Below are 26,114 nucleotides of genomic sequence, written 5' to 3' on the forward strand. Positions count from 1 at the left end.
GTGTGTGATTTGGGCTGCAGGTGATACTGGTCGCAGGATAACGCAGAACCTTGTAAAATTGCACTGTAATGTGGGATGCTCTCAGTAGCAACTGACAGCTCCGTGTTAGACTGCTCTGGGCGCCCTGATTTGTTACAGCTATGAGAATGGCACAGTCATAAAGAACACGGGATGCTGCTTTCCAGTTGCTCTGGTGCTACCAAAATGGGTCACTTTTGTCTCATTCAGAAATGAATAAGGAGAGAACCTCTTAAATGTTGCTCAGTTTTATCGAGCTTCAGAGTTGCTTCCTTCCCGGACTTCAATCTGGAAAACTAGGTTTGCCCTGGACAGTAGTCAACTTGTTGCACCAAAAAGTTTTGATGTGAATAGACAATTGTCAAGGTTAAAGCGGTCTCCACTTTCAGATTTTACGTTTTCAGTTCAGCACAGAGGTGAGAAAGGACAGTAGAAAGTCACCGTTCTGGACCAAGTTCATAGCCTGCCCTGCGTACAGTCTGCAGTTACAGTTCTGCAAATCGTGCTTCAGATTTCCCCTCTGAAAAGAGAATCAATCAGTTAAAAACATTTAAATTCTTGGGTTTAAAGGTCTGTATTTTCCTTTTTTTTTTTTTTTGTATTCTAATGAATATTTTCCCTTAAGTGTACTCAGAGTCAATGAACACTGCCTAAGAAATAGGACCAGCAAATCCGTTGGTAGGCTTGAAAGCAGTCCAGGGCAGGGGAGAACAGTTTGCTGCAAATTCTACTTACAGTCTCAAAGATTGTCATGTAACCTTTTTATATTTTCTGTACACTTGCAGAGTAACTTTGAAAGGTTCACTGCTGTTTGTTTCTTACGTACGTGTAGGATCAAATTAACTGTCATTCTTTGATCAAAATACGGACCTTGGAGTTACGCCTTTTTCCAATGTAGAACTTGGCATTAATTCAGCTGTTGTTGCTGTATTTATGGTCCAGTCCTCTGGAAAAATACTTCCATCATCTTGTTGATGGAAAATGTGCGTAATACAAAAGTATTTGAAAAACAAGTTTTGCAATAAATTTTTATATTAAAAGTACACACGTGAGGTACTCTACTGTTGTGCTTCCTAGGAGGCTTACGTGAAATCAGCATGGGCCTCTGCTATGTTTTAAGGTGCACCAGCATGAACGTGTTAGATCAGGAGTATGCTTTTGAAGCAGATCTCCCAATTGCCCCTGTTTACTTTGCTTTTTACCCAATACCGAGTGGTCTCAGAGTACGAGTCGCCTTCCTTTTGGATAAAACTACAGACAATGGATAAAAGACGTGGTCCGGGGCACAACCGACGTGCTGCGAACGCTAACGGGCAACCTATCCACAGGACGACAGGAGAGCTAGTCTGAAGTACGCATCTCCAAGAAGTGCAGTGTGGATGCCAGGCACTGAGCTTCAGGTATTCTGCACTCCAGGTGTATTCCTATTGCAATGTGCTATTTGTTAACGTAGAGAGAGTCTTGTCACGCTCCAAAAAATACATTTTTCTCTGTAATTACCAGAGTTGTCAGACATGTCCAAGCGTGTTGTTATAAGGGATCACTATTGCAAGCTATCAAACTTCGCTGTGGAAAAAAAGGAAAAAAAAATCATTCAGTATGCGCCATTCCTTGCTTTTCAAGCGTGCTTCAAAATGCTGGGCAGAAACAGTGTTGGTATTTTCTGTCATCTGAAGTGCTTTTATGTTATTCCTAAGCCTCTAATACAGGCTTTTTCTGTTACTGGACTGCCACAGAATCAGTGTATTTAAAAACATATATATAGACACACACATATGTACACACATATTTTTATATGTATTATACAAATATGTATGTACATATGTGTGTGTCTATATATATGTTTATATATACACACACATCCCTGATGCACTCTTCCCTTCAGAATACGCTACATTCCTGTACTCGACGAAACACTGAAGGTTAATTGTTGGCTGCAAGAGCCCACAGCTGAGCCTCCCCCAGACCTCTGCCATGCGGCGTCACTGGCTTGTGTTTGGGGGGGCGGGAAGGACAACTCTTCACAGAGGGGAAGCGGCCTCCCTGATGTCAGCAAGGGCAGAATTTCACTCAGACTTCGTAAAGCAAGACCAAGAAGGTTCTCTTAAGCGTGCAGCCCTGCGTACAGGTATTTGATTATAGAGCGAGAGTTATTTCCCAGCTCATACAAATTCTGCTTATGCAATGGTATGTATATCATCGACAGTAATAGCGTCATACTGCGCGTTGAAAATGCTACAAAGTGTGTCTTTATATAACCGGCTCAACTAAAGCATGTGTTATTTTGAAACATCAGCTTGAGCCATTTTCCCATTTTTGAGTGTTGGGAAGCTCAAGCTGGCATATTACAACTGGTTCCCTCACGCCCAGCCCCGCCTCTGAAGAAACGTACGCTTCGGCCAAACTACGTGGTGTATGAACAGTATTTCTGTTACAATTACAGAGAGTAATAAACTTCAAAATTAGTATTGACCATTTCGCCAGCATCACTGTGAGATTTTGGTTGACTCCTACGTAGAGGGAGCAGCTTACATTAAAGCCATTTCATATCATGAGACCGAGTAGGCAAGCAATAAAAATTGATTTCAAAGATGTTTTTACACAATGTTTTATTCTATTAAATATGAAAGAGCGTACATACAGGTGTTATTCTGAGGACATAAATTACACAAGGATTACACGTTCTGTCAGAAAAGCACAATAATGAAACATCTTTACATTTCAAACTTTTCTCATTAGCTTTTAACAAATGAGTCTATTTCTGTTGCAAACAAGTAACGAGTGCTATTGAACTTTTGCAAATTCCCACAAAAACATCATGCTTAGTAGGATACTTTAAATATTGTAAAGATGAAATCAGAATTAGATTTCTAAATAACAAGATGGAAGAGATTTACTACTTAATCAAGATAAATGACACACTGAAATAGGAGCCGAGACAAAATTGGTCATTCATTAAAAAAGAAATTCCACTTCAGACACTATATTTGAGTCTGCTTTCTTTACTTGCAGGAATAGTCACTGTGATTATATGCATGAATAATGAGCAGAACTGGCCCTAAATATTTATAAATGTAACTGTCAAATTTTAGACGTGCTGGTTTTCTAGTTCACTAATTTTTCCACCGAAAAAACCCACACCCATGAATCTATTTGCTTACGTTTCAAAAGGTTGAAATCCAGCTCTTCTGTAGAGGGCCCATCAAGCCTCTGTATGACCTCCATGTCTTCCACGGTCATCTGCATGGGGGCTACTGCATCCTACGTGTGTATTGTGGGTCATCACTGAAGTACCAGGCTGAGTTACCACTGACTTGTGAGAGCAGTATGAGTCTGTGGAAGTCCTAACACATTGTCTTTTTAAACTTCAGGTAAACAGGAATGTAATTTTATCCTAATGAAAGCTCTCGGTTCAACATTCAGAAGACTATTCAGATAAAATACATAATAAGCATGTAGTTTGGGTTGTGTTGCTAGGGATTGATTGAGATATTTTAATATATTAATACAAACATTAACAGAGTGAAACAGACTAGCTAATGTTACTGCAGGCTGTAGTTTAATTTTCAGAAGGAGTAATGATACACAATTTCTAAGAATGGTAATTTTTGTAACTAAGGACTTCACATTTATTTTTAAAACCATAGGAGTGGGGTAATATTCCTGATATCTTTCAAAACATTCTGCAAAAACACAGCTTGAGCCTGCAAACACTAGAGTATACAAGCAGCCCCAGTGACCTCCAAGGTAAGCATTCTCATATGGCAAAGAGCTGCAGGAATCTCTTTGCTTTTTTCAGAGAATGCCCAATAAAAGTGCAATATAGTGAAGCAAATAATCTAGTCATTATGCTTCTATTATTAGATGAAAAATGTTCAGATATTTTATAATTGTGCCTTTCGTAGGCTGGGCATTCTGGTTTGAGTAGAGTCAGACCACGTTAGAAGAGGTGGGCAGGGTACACCCACACATTTTCTTTCCCAGGGTGGCAACGCCCCAAAGCAGTTCCACTGTATAGTCCCAGCTACAGCTAAAACATTGTGCTGCCCAGCTTCGCATTGTTATTTCTGTTTTGACAAAAGCTGACATTTGTTTTGCTTTTCATTTCCACCCAGGCACGTTCTCCCTTTCAGCTCCTAGGCAGCCTTCCTTTCCCCACCCAGCCTCTTTTCTTCCTGAGATGTCAGAAGTACCTATGTTAAACTTTGGAACCTGAGAATTTGGAGGTATTTTTTGATACTACAGGGCTGCATTTGTATCGTACCATGTTATCTCCTGCTATACTATTACAATTACAATATAAATCTTCTAGCTAGTTGATACCTGATGCCTTTCCCATATAAATAAAAACCAACGTACCATTCAGCCACTAACATATGACACTTGCTATAAGAGTGACCTTTACCTTCCACAAGTCCTCTTTTCCACACAAATGCTGGGGGATCATTTCCAAAAACCCACTTATGAAATATTCCTTGAAGTAAACAATTCCACAGTAAAATAAAGAAAAATATATCCAGAAAATAGCACTCTCTCAAAATTAAAACTTATATACATCAAGAAGTTGAGATTTTTCCTCATTCTTTTATCAGTTCTACATTATCTGTAGATAAGCAACATCATTATCACTAAGAGTTGTGAATAAGAAAAACAAGTCTAGTGAAGTAAGTGTCATGCCTTTTTTAATACTCTTGAGAGATCAAGGAAATTCAGCATTCAACTTTATTATTATAATTACTTTTAATTAAGGTAGCAAAAGACTGTTTAAGCTTAATTCCCTATGGCTTTGAGTATCCAAGACTTAGATCCTTCAATGTACTCTAAACAAGCCATGCCGCTGCACTTATAATCACCTCTGGGTACAAATTAAGTTTTCCATGGATGGGATTCAATTGTGAACTCACTATTTATTCTCCTTGTTTTATGATTTATTTTATAATTCTTAATAGATTAAGCTGTTTTAATATTTATCAGTAATTTGGTGCTATTCTTTAGCAAGACTGAGCTTTAACTGCAACTGTAATGCACACACATGTATATAAGACTTTATGAGGTGAGTTTAACGTACTAGAACAGAAATATTTAAAACATCAAAATTGTACCTGAACATTCATTTTCATATCAAGAATCTATGCTGAAAAGATGCCAATAAGTGTTATTTAATTTTGCATATTAGACTTCTTAAACTAAAGAAACACTCCTCTGGATTCATTATAGTTCGCTCTTTTTTTCCTATGGAGTGGAAAATTGCCACTCGAAAGTTACAAATCTTTGGACAGTTAGTGAGCTCTGATGAACTATTTTCAGCATCCCTATCTGTCAGTCAGAATTTTGGATGAAATCAGTATTCTACATTGCATGCTATGGAATGCTACGTCAACAGGTTGTATTTTTATCTTTTGGGGTTTTTTTCCCTACTTAACTGAGGTTTAGGTTCATGGAAACTTCCATGAGAAAAGATAATTGGACTGAGGTGCTTATGTCCAAGTGTATCTATTTTAAAGAGAAAGATTATTCTCCATTCACATCCAACAAGTATTCTAGCAATTAGCCCTGTAGAAGTCAATAACAAGTGACAGATCACTATCTATCTTCAACAATTTCACTCCAGGACTATTTTGAATTGTTGTGCTTTTTGAAAAGGAAGAATAGATTTTTCTAAAAAAAATTGCTTTCATGTGAAAAGGAGCATTAAACTTGTAAACTGTGAACGTAACTGACGCAAAACAATGCCTGACAAGTGCAAACCCATGAACAAAATGCAATCGTTAAATACTCTGATCATATATCCAACTCAAACACTTGCAGCCCCGGTTTTTAAGGTCATCTAAATGCCAAAGGTACAGGTAGGCATTTTTTAAATCACTCCTCAACAATTACGTGCCTAATTCCGATTGACTGAAAAGCCTAAACTTTCTGGCAATCTGCCAGATGCCTGTCTGTATCTTTAAGTTTTTAAGTGAACTTAAAAGCTGGTGCATAGTATGGTAACAAGGACTTTTCACAAATTCAGCTATCCATAGACAAACACCACATTTGTGCCATGCAAAGGACTTTTTGAAAAAGAGACACTCGGCAGTAATTTTCCACTGTTTGACTTATACACAGGCCTGAACTGTCTCCTCCTGTTCTGTGAGAAAAGACGATCAAGATCTAGAAACGTGTGCAGGAGCGGGTGGAGGTGGGGGGCTGGAAGCCCATGCTGGCCTCCGGGGCTTCTCAGTGGAAAAGGATGTACAGCATGGCCGTATCATCGTGTTGCTGCATGTATGGATGGTACAGAGCATTGTCAAATTTTAATAATGGGCATTTAACAACTGGGACAGTTTAGAGAATGACCTTTCAATTTAATTAAAGCTATAAAATGGCTTCACATTTCTGGGATTAACCTTTTTAGATGGAGACGGATGTTCCAGAAAGGGATTAGAGTACAAATGAATGGTCCCTCAATTTAGAAACTAAGCAGCTGTAAAAAAAAAAAAAATTACAATTTTGAAACATAATTAAACTGGTCGATTGTATAGTTTCTCATGCTGACTTTTAAATGATACTAAAATATTGCAATATTTTGATTCATTTGAAGATCTGCTCAGTGTAACATGATTTATGTTTTCCAATACAAAAGTGGTTACTAACATTTACTTCAAAAAAACCCACCTGACTTGTTTTGTGAGTGGGTAATTTAGATGTTATGGACAGTGAGATCACTTTTAACTTTGCATTAAATTGCATCAACCTTCTTGCAAACATAAGTTTGTGATTTCCACATTTCACTCCCTCACTAGTAACTGAAATGTCTCGAGTTAGAAGTTTGTGTTGATTATATGTTGATCTACATTAAATATAGGGTACATAAGAAAAATCTTAGCATTTTTTTACAGGGCACTCAACTAAAATCTTTACAAAAGATAAGATAATTATCCATTCTTCAATGTAATAGACACAGATGCCACTTTTATAAATGTACCCTTATGTTCACTCGCCAATAAAATAGTAAACAAATCAACTTTTTAAACCATTTTTTATAAATTATTAGAGTATTTTTACTGACACTCTCCAACAATATACAAAAATAATACTACAAGAGTACCAATCAGTCTAACCTACCCCTCATTTCACAGAAAAGTAGAGGTTATGGAAGGACGTTCTTGTAATCAATCATCGCTGTAGATGTCTCCTGCAAACGGCAGGTGTACGTGGCTGCCCGTGACGTTGGGAAGTCGAGACAGATCAGGCAGGTTCTGGATGCGTGACCTGAGTTCTTTCCGTACTTGGGACACTCTGGCTAGCTTGCGTTTGTACTCCTGTAATGCAGAAGAAGTTGACATGAGGCTCTTTTGCTAATACCATCCCTACTACTTACTGCACTTTACGTTTTCCAAATAAAGTATTCCTTCTGCAAGTTAGATGACTAAACATCCTTTAACAGGTGAGAACCCAGAGAACTGGGTATTTTGGAGGCAGAGGCATCAGCTCTAGCATTTTCTCAGCATCTGACTTCGGAAGCATAGCCATGGGATTATTTTTCTTTGAATTGTAAGTACATAAATGCTAAACAAAAAACACAATTCCAGTTAACACAACTACATGTGTTTCTCTATGCGACTAGTAGAAGGGGATTATTCTTAGAAACTGTATTAAGGATAACTGATACACATACTCTGCTATCACTCACAGAGTATAAACTTACTATGTCAAACAAGTTGCTTTCAGCTCATACTGATGAAAGAATAAAAAACAACCAAATACCACCTAATCAGGCCTGTTGATCAGCCCCACCAAGCTGGCCAATCATAAGCATTTTGTATTAACTTTTATAAGTTAATATAATATAATATTGCATCAGTACATTTATGGATCTAACCCTGAGCTTTCAGAAACTTTTTGAATTTGGGACTTAGGATTTCACATTGTGTTGGAATACAGGTCAAACCGCTCATAATTCATATATTTAATGATTATGAGGCACTTTTCACATGAAACAACATTATACAAGATGAAATATTTAACATTGTAAACCAGTGCACTAGAATATAGCTAGTGCTCATCTATTAAGAATACGGGACATAATGAAGAATACCAGCTTGTATAAAATGAAAACAGTTACTCCAAAATGTAGGAAGATTAGGGTATAATTTACAGGAATATTTACATTTCAAAAACTTGGAAACACATTTCTTTGGAGAGCAGAAGAGACTTAAGCATTAGCAGGCAAAACGGTGCTTCGTGAAAATATACTGCAATTCACAACACATCAAATGCAGATGCTTTCTAGTGTGGCTGCAGATTTTGCTGCAGCCTGGGAGTGGCTGGAAATAACAAGAAATAGTTAACCTACAACTTGGATAATCAGCCCGTGGATAACCAAGATTTCATGATTATAACCACTTCTAAATAATAATGGGGAAAAAAAATCTACATCATCCTGTAAAAGTGCCAAATATAAACACATTGAAGTTCCAACGAGTATAAAAACACTGCGCAAATGTCTATAAAAGATAACAATCATGCTATTTACAAGGTCTAAACATAATTTTAAACTTTTTTCTACACTGTTAATATCATGGAGTAAAAAGGAAGGCCAATGAAAAGATCTTTTGGTAGTAGAACCCAATACAGTAGTACAAATGTTAAATACCTGGGGCATGATCAAGACTATTGGACAAGGTCCAACACACATAAAAACAAAGTTGTGACTATTAGCAGCAGTGTGGCCTTCTTACCAAGGGCAGTAAAAGAACCACAAGAAATCTTAAATTCTTAATGAGAAGGTAATGCATAGCTAAAAAAAAAAATAATTAAATCTTTACATAGAAAGAGAGAAAAAAGTGTCCCTGAATTAAGATCATCAATTCCTTGACATCATTTATATTTAAAAATTAAATATTACATACAGTTCAGAGTCTTATGAGATACTAAACAGTGAAAATACTACAGATGCCTAGTCAGCAGAACTGTAAACACTTGGTGATGGCACACAGGGCAAAGCAGTGTTCCTTTTATGATACAGATGACTAAAAAAGTCTTACAGCTGCAAGTCCTGTGGTCCTAGGAAAACCGTCACTTGCTCACACTTGCCCAAAACATTCTCTCTGGCGCAAGTGACTTCAGGACGCGGCTGTGGAAACGAAGGGCTGTATCCTGATACTGTATCCTTACAATAATGCCCAAAGGCCACAAATACTTTACTGTTTCATATCTAGTATTACAGCAGCATCCAGAGGCCTCAGTGAGCTGATTCTGTCCAAGAGTCGTAGTCCTTTGCCAGCATTTAAAAAGCCAGTAACAGAATACTTCTTGCCCTTTTCACTATCTCTTTTAGTCCGGATTGCAGAGATATACTCCTGACTATTATTTTAGGGAATAGATTTTAATGTCAGGAGAAAAGATAGGTTTCATTGTTTAGTAAAACAAATAATTTGGCAATATACAGAACACTAGTTAACCAGAATCACTATTTTCAGAAGCAGAGGGCTGGAGATTGAGCATTGGGCAATGAGGGCTTTGAGCAAGCTTGAAGCTAGGAGATCTGGCCTCCATGGTGAAAGACGTACTGCTGTACAGAAGAGGAAGAGTAGAACTGTAAGCAGAATCAAAACACTCAAAAGGCACAAAATTAGTAAATAAAATTAACTATAAAATGATTCCAGCAGTTAATTCTTGTAAATCGTGTTTGAATCAGCTGAATCCTAAGTTCATTCTCTGTCAATGACGAATGTGAAGCAGCAAATCAGTATCCCTTCATAAGCTCGAAGCGTGATGCTAGGCATATACGCACAGAACACACTCAGCAGCTATATGCTCTCAAGACATTACTCCAAAACCTGAAATGTGCCTTAAATTAGATTGCCAGTTGCTTGATCCATTAAAATTCCTTTTAGCTGATAATAAATCATTTCCATAGTAACATCGCATTTCTGACATCCAGCGTTTTCCTTATAAATTTTGCCTGGGACTTGTTGCCTAGTGAATATCAGCTTGATCAATATTACTGACAGTAGGTTTCTTTTTCTCACTAAGGAAAATGTCCTCATAAATTCCGTCTCCCAGGTAATACAGTCTTCTTCCTCTCACCAACACCTTTAGCATGACACACACTCTTAGGGAGTCAAAACTTGTTCTTTGTGCCTTCTCAGAAATAGAGACCTCTGAGGAAGTTTGCTCAAGGTTTTTACTATAAAGCTAGAGTAAATAAAAAAATTATATAAGGTTTTATAGTTCATTATATTATTGATGCAGTATAAGCTACAGAATGCATTTTTAATGCAATTTTGGTAATCCAAAGCATATGTGAGATCTGCAACTACAGGTTAGATATCCATGACAGTCCTCCCCTACAAGCAGAGATATTGTTCACCTTATCCAGAGCACCTCATTTTCCATGACACTCCCCAAACCATTCTAGAAATCACTGGAAATATCCAGTCTTTGTGACTGATGAGCAAGTTCAAAAGAGGGCTGATTTTCAAGTACAGTGAGGTACTTTCAAAGGGGCTGCTTTTCACAGTTTGATTCTATTTGAAATCACTAGTCACTTCTGAAAGGGTTTGCTTATACATTTTTAAGGCTGCTAATATAGTCCTGGCATGACCTGAGTAGCCCTGGACTGTTGGAATACAGGTATCAAGTACTCATTATCAGCAACGCTCATTACACGTACAGCCTTTATTATTTTATCATAATAGCATGCACATGTACCTACAACTTTTCTCCTCAGTCTATATGTTGAGAGTGTGACTTAATGAAAGCAGAGGAGCGGGACTGGGGATATCTAGGTGTTATTTCTGATATTGTTGCTCCATTAGAAAAGCTGTATACCATACAAGTGAGTACCAATTTACCCATATTGTTGAGACTTCTGACTGCAGAAATCCTCGTGGAGAATTTAAATTTCTTTTTCATTATGTTGATTTTAAGATATACTTCAAATTACCCCTGTGTAAATCAGGCAAGATTCAAGCTATTTACTTCAAACAGTCAAGGACAGGCAGAAGTATGATGTTTTCTTTTGCTACACTGAGCATAATTTGTGTTGCTTGCTACCTATGGAGAACTTTACTCTTGGGATATATGGGCAACCTGATGTATGGAACTAAAGTCTCTTCAATTTCTTCAGCTAAGATAACACTACTTCCAAGCAATATTTTTTTTGTACTTCCAGTCATAAAAGTAGGTTTATGAGATAATTAGAAGAACTTATTTTGCTCATTAGAATCCCACTGATTACTACAGTTTCCATTAGTCGACAGTGTAGAACATGGATATTTTGTGAAAGCAATGCTAACAACATATGGATTCCACACCTAAATTAATAGTAAATCTCTATCAAATAAGTACTAGGCAAAAAAGCCAAATAATTTTTGATTAGACACTACAATCATCATGAATAATAAAAGTGTGGGAAGGCCAAACAGGCTGCGAGACTGCAGAGAATATTTTCCCTTCCAACTGAAATAGGCTGAAATAGATCTTAGTAAGAGTTTCTGCAGTTACCGTAGAGAGGTGCTACAGCTAAAACAACTTGAAACTTCATGGATATGCTTTCCCTTTACAACATTAATATGACTTGGAATCCTCATCTGATCACTAAGGCTATGGCATGCACCAAAATACTGTGTGGCAGAAAATGTATAACAAAGTGAAAGAAGCAAAGTCTGATTCCAAAGCAAGAATAAAAGGTTTGCAGAAAACACAAATATTTAATCTGCACCCTTGTTAGCTACAGAAAGAAAGGTAAGGTGGAAATAAATACCCTCAGTACAGAAATACAAACCCCAAAAGGCTTAAAAGGCTTTTAAGGTGTTGAGGGCATGTGTGTACATCAGCATCCATGACCTGTATGTACATTGTATTTAAAACTGAGATATCTGACTTTCTAGGTCCGTTCCAACCTTCCAGTTTCAGGTGCAGATGCTGGAGCTGTGTCACAGAGCAAAGGCTTCTCATGTGCTGTGTCCAACAGCACAGAAACCCCTAGAAATCTTCAAAGGCTCAGTCGAAGGCAAATGGCATGTGATACCCTGATATCTAGATTTTGAAGTTCAGAAACACAGTATTTGTTTACAGACTCCACCTTGTTGAAATCTAATGCCTCACCCAGTCTGGGTATTTTTCTGCAAGGAAGACAGACAAACTAGACTTGAAAGAGTCAGATAAGCCTCACTATCACTATGGAAAAGAGATGAGCAGGGTTAAATTTTGTGCTGCCTGTAAAAATTTGGCATAGCTCACGTTCTTCACCAGTATGTTTAAAGGCTCAACCTATTCACCAGTGTTAAGGATGAACAAAACCCTGAAGTAACTTTTATTTAAGACACTGAACAGTCTGAACACATCTATATGTTTCACACACACACACACACAAGGTTGAAAAATCAAGGACAGTTATGACCAGCTTAGGAAAGGACTGACTTGGCTAACCTTCCATTACACAGTTTGCCCATTTACTAGAAAACAGATGTTTGGAAGAAATCTTCAACTTTCCAGTATATTAGCATCTATCAGTTTTCCACTAGGCCTTACCGCGTTTAGAGCAAAATAAATAGCACTGAAGCAATGAGCGACTGCTTTGTTTCTTCCTTATTGTTCTACGCATTGCCCCATGCATTACTTACTGTACGCATTGCTCTGTACACAGATTTACTAATATTCTCATAGGTTTTCTAATGGCATACTTCGCCATTACAAAACACAATTTATTCTTCGGAAAACTTCTTTGAGCTGACAGTTCAAAATGAAACGCATCCTCTGAGTATCCCATTTTGTCTTAGTACTTAAAATTACCAAGAACTTAATGCTTCAAAGCAAATTTTCTAAATTAAGTTAAAATATTAGAGACTCAGCTTGTCTGCAAATGAAGCAACAGGAAGCAATGAACTCAGAATTTGAAACCCACAGACTAAATTAGTGAGTGTCTGGGGAAAGCCTGATTGATAAAGTGACTTGGTCTACCATCAACTGTTACGCTGTGGTACAGACAGGAATACATGGCACATCTTCAAATCATAACTTCCTGAGTGCAGCAGTAGTAAATAGGAACAAAGCATTTTACCAGGACATTTCCCATCTGAAGGGTGATTATCAGAAATGTGAAGTCCTTCACAGTGGTCACAAACTATTCTTCCTATTCCTTGAAAATGCGATTTCTTTGTCCAGCTCCTTCCAGCCTAAACCTGGGTCTCAAATCTCGTTCACCCCTGCCTTGACTCCTGGTCTCCATCTCCATTCCTTGAATGCTATTCCTAGAACCAACCTCTTTGTCCAGCAAGGCTGTTCAATGCCTCTCAGACTCCCGCCATGCCTGTATTCACATGCACTACAAACCCTCACAACTGGTTCTTGCCTACCTGCTCCCATTTCCTTCCTTCCTGGCTCCATATCTGAATTCCTCCCTCTCCAGTCCTGGTCTGCACTTATCACTTTGTCTATAGTTTTGGTGGCATCTGGTTCCAGTTCCACCGATTTCTCCCCAGTCCTATACTCAGCCTGTCCCTGTTCTCTGCCTATATAGTATCTCCATCAGATCTATCACCTCATACCATTTTTTGCTTCCATTCTCTTAGTCCAAAGGAATTCCAGTTCCTCCAATTTCAGTCCTACATGACATGCTTTTCTGGCCGGTCACTGCCTTTCTTCTCAGCCAGCTGATCTCCTATTCCATTCTTTACTGTAATGCCTAGTCCTGGATCCCTTCTTAATCTCTGCAGCCTCTGGTGTCAAGTTCCATGGGAAATTGTCCAAGTTTTGCATTCAAACCCATCAGCTTTCACCTCCCCATTACTTAGACTCACGGGAGCCATGGACAACCCACCCGTGAAAGAAGTTCCTCTGCACTCACATCAGGTGCTTGGCCCATGGTCAACCTAGAGAACAACTGTATGCAGTTGCAATTGCCGGAGAAGTCTTCTTTAGCCCAAGCTGGAAAACTCTCTGGCAGAGAAACTCTTCATGGAAGTTAGTAATGTTTTAATAAATCTCTGGTGAGCATATTGAGAGTAAGATTTTTCCAATTTAATTTCATTAAATTCAGGTTGATATTCATTAGTATATCAAAATGCATGCCCCTGACAGAAGGAAGGATTTCCCCATTCCATAATACTTTGAGAAAGAACATGAATTACATCATCTCAAAGAAAAGGTCATTTTTAAAGATTGTTTTATTACAAACTTGTCCCTAGATTTATTCTTCAAGATTGTGTTGGCAAAAAGTTGGTCAATGTTTGGGAAAGTTAAAGAAAAGAAAACAAGGATTTATAAGCTTAATTACCAGGAGTATTACTAGGCTTACTTAGTTTAGATTTACCTCCATTCAATCATGAAAGGTCCACAGTGATGAATATTAATTTGTAAAATAAACTACTATTTAAAGATACTGATTTCATTAGAGAATGTCTATGGGACAATGATTTAATTTAAAGCATTTCAGGATGGCAGATATGAGCAGCAGCTCAAATGAAAGATGCCTGCTTGAGGTTAAATTTGGTCTCCTTGTGTTTTATTATCTGATACAGCACTTTTATCTGATTGAAAATTTAGCTATTATAATAAACTCAAAGCTACACATTTCCAAGAGATGCTTAAATTACACTGAATTCTTAAGTTTCAAATTTTGGCTGACAGAATGAAGTTTTGGAAAACTTCTGATGACAAGCAATCAGGCACTTCAGAACAATTCTGAGCAATTGTGCTCAAACAAGTATTCAAGCTGATACTCTATACAGACACACTTACAAGGGAAAAAGCAGAACAGTTTTGAAAATAAGAAAATAAAAAAATTAAATGGCTGCAGGCTTAGACATAGCTTCTTAAAGTTTCACCTATTCACAAATGACCTGAAGGAAATCTACATTAAAGGATATCAGGGTTCAATTTTAAAAGAATCTATGAATGAAAAATTTTGATGGTCTATTAGAAAAAACACGCCTTTAGCAATGCATTTAAGAACGGTTGTGTAAAGTCTTCAGGCTCAAATATTGACTGTACATAACAGCTGAACTGTAAAAATTGTGTACGCCAGACGCACATTCCTCATTTCACGCAACCCTTGCCTGCAGGTCATTACAACAGTCTCAGTTCCAACTTCAGATTCCACATGTGCAACTCATCTTACTAAAGCTAATGCTGTGGGTGTTGAACCACAGAAACGTGGACTTTGATGTTCATTATTTAACAGAGACAAATGGACATCTTAAAGTATGAACATTCTGTAAAGCCAAGACTACATGTAACTATTCTGAAGATGAAAAGTGAATCCGAGAATGTAAGTAACGCTGTAGGTTACTAGGTAGGGCATTTATCTATAACTAGCCAAGAGACAACTGTTTCAGATCCTTTTCTTTTGTCAAAGACAGATCTACATAAAGTAGAACCACGAGACCTAGTTTTATTGTAGCAAGGCTAAGTACTAGTAGCAGTCTAATCCAAGCAGCAGAGAGCTTAATGCAGGCTAATGTATATAGCTTTTGCAACTGCAGTGTAGAGCCACTCAGTGTTAACCTGTGAGCAAGAAAGAAAATGAATGAGAAGTGTTTGAATCAAAAGTGTTTTATTGACCTGAGATTGGGTATTAGCTGTATTTCAAGTGAAATAAATAAAAGTAATACAGATAGAGAAGACCTCAACTTTCTGCTACAGGCGAACCCAGGCTGTTGACCTTGTTCATTTAAGTAATCTATCGGTGCAGGTCTATCTGTGCAAAACTGGTCTTGGACATTTTGAACAAGCTGTTCAAACTAATTTTTTTAAAATTATTTATTTCTGTCTTTTATTTTCCCAGTTCATAAATGACTCTTATCCAACCTGAAGAAACAGCTGTGAAGGACAACCACCTTACAATTCTAGAACAGTCTTACCTGAAGAGCATGTGGCTATTTCTTAAAGAGATTTTTAAAGAATGGTTCTCAAAATAAGCCAAGAAATGCCAGGGGGTCATCCAATGTGTGTACATTTTAATACATTTTATCAGCTAGACAGTTTCATATTACACTTGTCAACTCATTCTCACAATTAAGTAGGTTGAAACATCCACTTTAGAGACATGGATTCTAAAGAAGAGGATTTAGTTACAGCTCAAAGATAAGCATTCACTAGCCTGATTTGCTTTAATGGTAGTTGAAAGTGCTCAGCATCACTTGAGAACTGAAACTATACTTTACTTGACTAATGAGAATAATTATCTGTGTAAGACAAACTGTTGATATGCTGCATGGTAATTTTGGTTTTCTCTCCTTTCGTGAGCGTGAAATAGATACTTCAAACACAGTGTTTAGTGATGGGGATGGGAGCGTGAGAAAGGTAAAGCTGGAAAGGGAGAACTACACAGCACCAGTAGGCTTACTTCTTGAAACTGCCCCTCGTATCTCCTGTGAGAATATCTCCAATGAAAACTCTACCATGCATGAAGCAAGCAACTGCACCCCTTCTACAGCCAACAAGAAAGGAGCAGAAACTTAATTTCCTAACAATGCACATAGATACAAGTTCTATCATTTAAAAAACAGTGCTTACCCTCATGCTTTAGTATTAAAATATTATGATGAGAAAGTTTTGCGTAAGGGAAGGGATACCAATAGAAAGCATAGAGCAATTATAAGAAAAATTCACAATGTAAAAGACCCTTATCAAACAACCAATTTGAGGCAGCAAATTTGGCACACCCACCCATCTTTGGCATTACTTACCCAATTCTGAATTGCTCAAATAGTTTTGTTTTATAATAAAAAGGGTGTAAAAAGAGGTTGTCAGGGCAGAAATTATGAGCAACCAGAGCAGAAAAAGTCTATAAAGAAAGCAGAACACAGAACAAGTAAACAACATTAAAACGAACAAGGAAAGACATTTACAGTCTTTTTCCTAAAGTTTTCTTTCCCATTATGAACTATTTTCCCAAAAGCCTACAGCTTGCAATAACCCCACTAATGCACATCCTTCTGTGATCTACTGAAAAAAGAAAACATGTACCAGAGGTTAGCAATCATTTCTATCTGAAATGTCTTAGCTTTTTAAAACATCTTTCATCCATTCAAGCTATCTGTATTTCATTAAAAAGGTCTTTAAAATTATTATCCTGGTTTATATAGAAGCTCTAAGAGTACCTGTGGGGTCTTCTGTTTTGTAGGTCTGTATTTCTATCCAGTTGTGGATGAAGTGACCTTGGAAGATCAGGTCATCAGAACATAATAAGTTAAATGTTGTTAATTTATTACTAAGATATTTACAAATGGAATCATGAGTAATTCAGTACACATGTTTACAGAGGAAAACGCAAATAATGTAAAAAAATCTTTTGTTTTTTCAATTTTCATCCAATTTTTAATAAATGTGTAATTTTGGAATGGAGGAGAACACAGGGAAGAATCATTGTTTACAAAGCACAGCATTTCAGATTCCCGATAAAAGATTCTAATGACTGAGTTTCTGACTATTCAGTAGGCAGCAATAAAATATCTGAACACAGGTACTCTTCTTCATCAGTTCCTTTACTGTATTTCCTCAACTGGTTATTTGGGTTTCCACAGTGTTGAAAAAAATGGAATTATACAGAGTAGTAAATCACTTAAATTCCCTGTTTTGTCATGTGCTTCTTGCATGTCAGTACGCAAGTCACTTTAGGTACATTTTCACCAGGTACGGTACCCTGGGTTTTTTTGCATGACAGACACTCCAAATTTCTCTCTTAGTCATACAAAATTCACTCTCACAAACTTGATACTGTTTTAAATTTGTATCAAAGGTTCCAGAGAAAAACTCAGGCTCTACTTCCATTTGTACAAGCTAAAATAAGAACCTAAAATCTTTTAAAATGTTGTTTTTCCTTACAATACCTCAGGAAAGCAGAGAAGTACGTGGGTTTTATCAGATTTGATGTCCAAATTGCAAAATAATTACATCTGTCTCATTTCGCTGGTGAGCTGCTTCAAATTCCCTGAGAAAACAAGACCTGAAGTAGCAATGGAGACTGTACTCTTGCTGTAGAAAAGGGCTTACCATTGTGGCAAATTGACTTGAATACAAATTGAATATACATGGCTTGTAGGGCAATTTAAGAACTTTTAAAACACTTGTCCATCACTTCCCTGCTTGTTCAGTAAACCATTAAGACTGGTCTGTCCATAAGCTCATGTTTCCAGATCTCTTGTAAACATGATTTTTGAAAAATAAAAAACAAAAACAAAACAAAACAAAAACCCACCTATGCCTAGCATCTGATGACTGGGACTTCCATCAAGGGAAACAGAACCAGCAGGTCTGAACCTACAGCTGAAGTTCAGGCAAGAGCTGGATCGAGTGGCTGGCACAGCAAAACCAGCCTGCTAGGACATGTTTTAAGATTTCTGGTCCGCTGGACATGATCAGTTGTGGGGTAGAGTAAGTGTTTAAGAAGAACAACATAAATGCCCTGTGGGTATATGTTTCCAGCCTGCTATGAGGGAGAGGGCTTGAGTATTACGCCTGGGTATGCCACTTTGCTTTCAGTCTGCAGTGCAACTGTCATGCAAAGGGGCAACATTTCCCCCATGTAGGAAGGGAAACATTTGATAATGAACAGCACTAAATCCAAGGTACGCTTATGGTAAAAGATTTATGATTTAACCATGGCTTATAATAAAATATAAAGACTTGCACCCGAACTTAAAATACCATCTTAAAGAGTGACCATAAATGTCACCATGTAGTCTTTTTTTTTTTTTTTTTTTTTTTTTTCCCAAAGGGCTTGCCTTGTAAGATAAAAGGTTATTTCTCTACTGGCACCCTGCAAACCCACCTGCAGGTGGAAAAAAATCAAGCTAGCCAGGCACCGCAAGTTGAAGGGCTTAGCAGCCCAGATGAGTCCCTCAGTGACTCCCAACCAGCTCTAGCATGTCCTTGGTGTTGCAGCAACAACTGAGAGAGGGCAAGTAACTGCTGATAGCACAGAGAGAGCACAGCTGTCCCTCCTTTCACAGATAAAAAGAACAAACTACAAAACCACGCTTTTGCCACTGTTCAGGGAAAGTGACTTGCAGCTATGTTATCAAGAGTCAAGGCAAGGGGGCCAAGTAAAGCCAGCAAAAAACCCCTCCTCACACTCATTCATACGCAGGTTGAAATCTGCAACCATGTAGGGCGTATTTCATTATGTTCCCAGATCAACTGAACTTTGGAGGAGAAAGTTCATTGTGCAAAATGGCAAAAGCTGTCTGATGTAGCATTAAAGTGTGCTAGGCGCTCAAGTATCGGAAGAAAAAGTACTGTTAAACACACGCGTGCCATGAAAAAGTGGCAACACGCTTTAACAAATCAGTCTGCACGCAGCAGCATAAGAGAAAGCTTTTCTGCCATTAAACATTCTGCAGGCTGTGTACAACATGTCTCCTGCGGAAACTGTTCTAATGCAAGTCTGGGCCTCGCAGAGTTGTCGGAATTGTACGGCATCCCTCCCTCCACTGCAGCACGGAGAGCCTGCCTGCTCTGCCTCACAACAGTTCGTCTGGGCGTTTATGTTTTTGGTAGCGTTGTTTATATAGGCGCTCTAATGAAGTTCAGTATTTTCCAGCAACTTTCTCCTACTGAAACTTGGGCACTGGCTCACATGCAGAAAATAAATTTGCTCGAAATCTTAAATCACATAATACAATTATGATTTGTTAAATTAACAAATACATATTTCAATGCTAAACCTTTACATTTGTATTTTAGAACTGAAGATAGCTAAAACCTAGATTATACATTTGGGTCTTTATTACTTTTGGTGTTTCTAAGGGTAGCTTCTGTAAACTCTCTTGCTCTTTTAGTTATTATCTAACTGGATGTTAGCTATTCAGATACCAGAAGACAATGAATACTTACAGGTAACTCCAAAACTGCAGTTCAAGTGACCAAGATTATTCTACAGCCCACATACTGAATTACCCTCAGAAGCCTAAGAATTATTGCTTACTGTTAAAAAAAAAAACCACCCTACTATTAAGAGTTAAAACCTACAGCTGCTATTGAGTGTGTACAATTTTTCTGATCATGTTGCATGAAAAAACCATTAATTTTCCACTGACTGCAGTGGCTGTTATCCAGCATGGCTTCAAGGATTTGGGGCTAGGATATTTGCCAAGTCGTACATGCATACATAGAGTGCAGAGGACACAAATGGAATAAATGAGATGCTCCTAGTCAGCACAGTGACAGGAAGCTTCTCTATCTCGAACTGTAAGCTTTGAAAAAAATTATGCTAATAATAGTTTTCTGTTTCGCATATGCATCAAAACAACAATTTTCAACTACCTGGCTTGAAAGCAGTTGCATGATCCTTTGGAGTCCAATCTTAGTAACACTGATTAGCCTGATAATAAAGCAGCACCCCTCTAGGACTCAAGGATTAGCACCAAGTGTAACAGCTCTACTGGAGCATGGGTTGGGAATAAAGGAAGATCTCGGTGTCTCACAAAACTGCACTGGATTCTTCTCTCTGCATAAAGCAGAAGATACTAATCAGCCAGGAGGTAAAAAAAAAAAAGAAGTTTCAAGGTGCTTCTTTCTAGAAATGCTGAGAACATGGGTACAAAATGGCTGCAGAAGAAACAGCCCATTACATTTTCAATGGCATTAGGATGACTTTTGCTTACAGGTACTGCAGCAAGAGAATGCATTGACAATCCATTTAAATTACAGGAGAGAAGCTAGCCAGGAAACCAAAGGAGTAGTGGCTTAAAGATTACTTTCTGGAGGGTAGCCTAGTCACGTTCAATTTCTTGCTGCTGTCTGTGTTCTAAGACAGCACTACTGCACAAGAAGAAAACCAGAAAATCAGGAATTATTAGTTCTTGAGAGGAACGTGTTGCCCGAAAAAGTTCATGCAGGTTTCCCAGAACCAAACCAGCGTGTAGTGACTGTACTTTCTGCTTTGGGTTTGTACCTGCACCACTGTTTGTGCTTTATTCCATGATCTTTCAGCCTTAGGATAAAAAGGCTTTGAGATAACAATGCTGAGCAAGAACACTGGATTTCTTCCACAGATAAGAATATTACAAATAGGGACTTTCCGCTCCTACATCTTTAGGTAATGCCATAGCTAAGCACAGTAATTGTGTTATGGCCAAGAGAGCAAATTAATAGGTATACACATAGACAGAATTGAATTCTCCCTACAGAAGTTGCATCCAATATCGACCTAAGCCGAACGATGCGTTTTTCTACTGGAAATGGCACTCAATTCACTACATGACCTGTGACAGCAAGTACAAGAAATGCCTGCCTTTCAAGATGGCACACTGAATTGTTTTGCTAAACAGTCAGTGTACGCAATACTAATTACAGTGATACAGCTTCTAGATATAAATCGTTTAATACTACAGGTTAAGGTACCTCTGGTTTAGAAAACAACCGCAGCAACAAAAATCACCACCAACAACAAAAAGAAGTTTTCCTGGGGCAGAAAGCAGAAAATGGGGAAAGAGGAAAACATGATTTACTGGCACCCATGCAGTATCTGTTGCTTGCCTTGGTTATTATGGAATCATAGATGAGTGAAAGACTGAAAAGATATGGCTGGAAGCTACCCATGAAATATCAGTTTAACTACACTCCTGATTTTTTCTGGATGCCAAATATTCCAGAATGGAAGTTGGTACAATGATGGCACAGCTTGCTCAATTTATCTATCAGATAAACTGGCCTTATAAATGAATCACCACCTTTGGACCACAGTGCACTATGGCTGGTGGATGTCAATTAACTCCATCAGAAAATGGGTAACTTAAAATGGGAGATTTCATGTTTCTAGAATAAATCTAGAATTTAACCAGGCTTCACCTTGATACTCTGAACTCTTAGGCAATGGATAGCACCAGCTTCAGCTTCACTGTTGAGCCTTGATGTGCAGGACAGCTAAGACGAGGTGGAGCGAGGGAAAGGAAGAGATTTTATATGAATGCAACATTGTCAGTGTTTTCTTAGTGACCATGGTTTGAGGAGAAAGCAGAATAAGTGACAGTGCAGAAAAGAAGAAATAAAGCAACGGGTCAGATTACAAATAGCTAATTGGGATGTGACGCAGGAAACGACTGATTTCTTATCTACTGCCCTTGCAGAATCATTCCTCCTACTCTGGTAGTTACTAGCAACCTAGAAATAAATTACATTAAAACTTTGTGTGTTTGAAACATTGCCAGGTGTAACACTTGGGGGAGTGATACCGTCTGCTCGGTCTTCTGCCTTCTACTGCCTTCACGATCAAAGGGCTCACATTTATCAAGATCAGGACAGCTCCGAGGCTTGTTTTTAAAGAAGTTACAAGGAGCTCAGCGCTCCACATAAAATCCAAGGACTTGTTTACAGGCACAACTCTGGAACAAACAAATGATATTGTTCCTCTACCTCCTTTGCCGTCTGATGAATGAAGTATTTGGGCTGGAGTAAAATGAACCTTATCTGAATGCTATCGACTGAAGAGAAACAAAGGATGAAAAGAAATACACAATTAGGAATGGAAAGGGGTAATGAGAACCTAACGTGAGGAACTAGAGAGAAGTAAGTATCTACTTGACCTCTAGGACCACAGTCAGATGTAAATCTTGCTTCTCCAGCCTTCTTCACATTGTTTTATTGCTATTTTTGACATGTCATTAATGTGTGATTTTCAGAATTGACTTCAAAACAACAATATTTTGGTGGAACTCAAAGCTCAAATGCTTATCTCCAACTTTCAATTCTGTGTCTTTCAAAACTTGATTCTCTCCCTCTTGCAATGTAATAAGTAACAAAGCAGCCACTACACATTTCCTATCCCCAAACTCTGAATGCATCAGAGCTTTAAAACTGTTGCATGTGCTGACTGTAAAACTGAACCTCCGCATCTGGTTTACAGGGCCTCAAAGATGGAGCAGCATACAAAAATCTGGTTTGGATCCATGGGGAGGAAGAAAAAAAACAAAACAAAAACAAAACAGAGGGAAGCATTTCATTTGCAGGAAGATCAAAGGCTTAATTTTACAGTGACTTCTATCTATTAGTTAATGCTGGCCTACACTTAAATCAAAGACTCACAGAATACCTTCAAATACTTCAGGACTTGTACTAAATCACAAAATACTGATTAATATTCCAGCCCTCTGGTGCACATTTACTGTAACTTCTACAATTATTTTAAAAAGCACGTGGCATTCTTTCTACTTCTCAGCTTCCTTCCTCACCCCCCGTTACAAACGTGTGCACGCTATGGCAAACGCGTGCAGCTATGGAGAGAACTGATCTCTTCTGCACTGAGAAACCAGTCTGATTCAGGGACTTAAGGCTGGGGCCAGATAATGCTGTTAACAGTAATTTATCTCCTCGAAGTCCTTATTTTGTCCATTAACAAAAACGTGAAACATATTTGTCTCTTAGGTTAATTAAATTTTCTGTCTAAAAAGTCACAGTGCATTCCTCTCCTGCCCCTCAAAAATGCCATTCTCATTGGCTTAAAAAAAGTGGGTTTTTACAAGTTTGGTAGTGTAAAAGTGTGGAAACACAAGGAACTAAAATTCCTTTTTGATACTTAGACAACAAAGTGTTCCAATTATTCCCATTTAAATATGTACCATCCCATTTCAAATACTGAAGCTCTTCTTCAATTTCAAAAAGTTATGACAGCAGATTTTTCTTCATTTTCTTGATGGAGAAGTGTACTTTATTTGATAACTGTGCAAAAGGGTTTTTTTTTAAATCAATTTGAATTCATAATATATTTCTAAAATACCAAACCACTGAGAATTTAGAACCTGCTCTGAGGTCAATTTCACAGATAAAGAAAATTAAACAGAAAGGTGCTTTTGTGAAAAACAAACAAGACTTTAATCTAACAGCAAATCAGGCAAGAAAATAAAGCAGCTAGTGATGTTGGAGAGAGCAGCTCAAAACACTGGCTATTCAAGACTAGCACTTTCAGAGAAATACTGTTTCAATCCTATTATCACATCCAAATATTTTACACCCTCAATAGTACCATTTATTCAAGACGAGGCAGCACAGTGGTAAAAGGACGTTCACAGAATGGTGATGCTATTTGATTCCTGTAAAGAAATGTCTAAACGTCTTAGCTCCATCCCAGTTAGCCCAATTCTCCATCCCACAGTAACTCCCACCCAGTGTGCGCCCTCCAACCCTCCCCTCCCACCCCAATACCCCTTGATGTCTTCTACATTGCCCAACTATTCTCGTGGCAAAGAGAAGCGGAGGTTATGGCTGGTTCCACGCTACACAGGCCGACTGGATAGCCGATTGAGGGGAGGAGAGCTACTGAAGCATTCCTTTGGGCCTCTCTTCTGTCCACTTGTTCACAAAACTAATTTTATCAAACTTCTAAGGAACTGAATTATTAAGATTGTTTCCCTGAATGAAAGAAGAATTGACAGACCGGCAGCATGACTGTGACAGTCAAGTCCCCCAGGAAATCAGCCTAGCACAATACCTATAAGCCTTCTGTAACAGCCATTCACTCTCTCCTCTTCCACCAATCACTGCCAGCAGTAGCTGAGAAGTGTCAGAAAAACGTTTTGCCCTCTAATCAAGTCAACTTAATGCACTTTGTATCTCAGAGATACATCTTCATACTACATTAGTAGAAGGAAGTTCCAAGACAACAGAAGAGTTCATTTACAGGATTTATACGTCATCCCGAGTTGTTTCCCTGCGTTCTGTTTCGCTTTATTTCCATGACTTTTTGTCCACAGCATTCCAGATTTGGGCAGTGGAAAAACTTCACCAACAACTCCAAAGTATCCTTTTACTTTTGGCAAAACTGAAAAACATCGCAACTGCTTCAGCCTGAATGCAGAAGTAAATGTACCCTGGCCATTCCTTTGGTCTAGAATTACATTTTAGGGCAAGCGTAAGGACCCCTTCACACCCTTATTGGGTGATGTTGAGCACTCCTGTGACAATGAACTCCTCCCATTTCTCCTCAGCAAAGAAACTAATTCTCAGCAAGCACAACAGATGTGGAATACATTATTTCCTCACTGCTGCTGAAATAGCTCTCCCAACTGCTCTCTTTCTGTTCCATTACACCCCCCAGAATAACTAATAACAGCTTCGAGAGACAGTCAATAATGAGCTGGTGTTTTCACATTGTCCTCGGCTATGGTTTAATTCATAGCTTCCAAGTTGTTCTCCCCCTCTGCAGACACCTGTACCATACCCCACTCAATCAGGGAAATCTAGGTATGAAGAAAATAATCCACCTTCTAGAACAACGTATTTTGAAACAAGGTGCTAGGAAAAAAAAAAAGAACTAACAGTTTGTGTGTGTATAAACATAAACATGATCATAAATCTTAGCTTCCAAATCCAATCAATGCAAGAATAAACACTTCTACCAAGTAGCTGTAGCATCGTGTGAAAGCCCTGCAGTTCTCTTCCTCCCGTTCCCCTCTCAGCATTTTGATTCAGAGCACACACGTTGCGTGTCTCTTTCAGTATGGAGGTAAGCCTTCCAGATGGCCTTCTCCAGGGAAAACGGCCATCATTGTTCGCGGAGATTAATTTTCAGAATCAGGCCAGTATTAACTAAACTACAGTTGCTAATAGCTGAAAGGAAACATTATTCAAAACTCTGTATTTCACCTGCGTTCTTTAATAGAAAGATAAAGACAGTTTTTAAGAACTGGATTTTTCAGCAACAGCCCCGCTAAGAGAAGCATTGTTTTCCTTAACAGTTGTCATCTCTTCTTAGCTGGGGCTCTTGGCCTACTGCTCCACGAAGTGGCCTACTAGTCTTTGAGCTCTTTTCAAGAACCAGGAGTAGCCAGTGTTATAAAGTGTCTGGATTTTATTTTTTGAAGTAAAATTCCCCAGGTTTACTATACTGACTTAGACATTGGTGTAAGTGTGATGTTTTTGATCTATTAAATTCAGCTTCACTTTGAGTCCTACCAAACAGTAATTCTGTCCTCTACACTTAGCCTTAGCTGAAAAGATATGGAAGTTACTAACTTCCATGATCTGCTACTTAAGCAATTAGCAGCGGTTACTTAAAAAAAGCACACTGGAGAGCTACTGGTCAAACAAAAAGACCTCGCTACTGTGATATGTTAAAACTCTATCTGTTGGCTAATGTCTGTCTGCTTATTCCTACCCTTATTAAGAAC

General features: G+C 38.2%; 1 protein-coding gene across 2 annotated transcripts in view; it reads right to left on the reverse strand.

The window, feature by feature from the left end:
• Window positions 1-2,610: 2,610 nt before the first annotated feature.
• RPRD1A (regulation of nuclear pre-mRNA domain containing 1A) overlaps window positions 2,611-26,114 on the reverse strand; it is a 47,320-nt gene continuing 23,816 nt past the window's right edge. The window contains exons 7-8 of one of the 2 annotated variants that reach the window (XM_087759670.1): window positions 7,126-7,322; window positions 2,611-6,484 (exon numbers count right to left, since the gene is read on the reverse strand). In XM_087759670.1, the coding sequence (XP_087615796.1) occupies window positions 7,173-7,322 (150 nt within the window). In that variant the 3' untranslated portion in view covers window positions 2,611-6,484; window positions 7,126-7,172. Of the gene's footprint in view, window positions 7,323-26,114 lie in introns of both variants that reach the window. The other variant, XM_087759660.1, reaches the window with a different exon arrangement.

The sequence above is a fragment of the Nipponia nippon genome, unplaced genomic scaffold (genome assembly GCF_047370975.1).
Source record: "Nipponia nippon isolate SJK-2023a ecotype South Korea unplaced genomic scaffold, ASM4737097v1 scaffold_1, whole genome shotgun sequence".
Lineage (NCBI taxonomy): Eukaryota > Metazoa > Chordata > Aves > Pelecaniformes > Threskiornithidae > Nipponia > Nipponia nippon.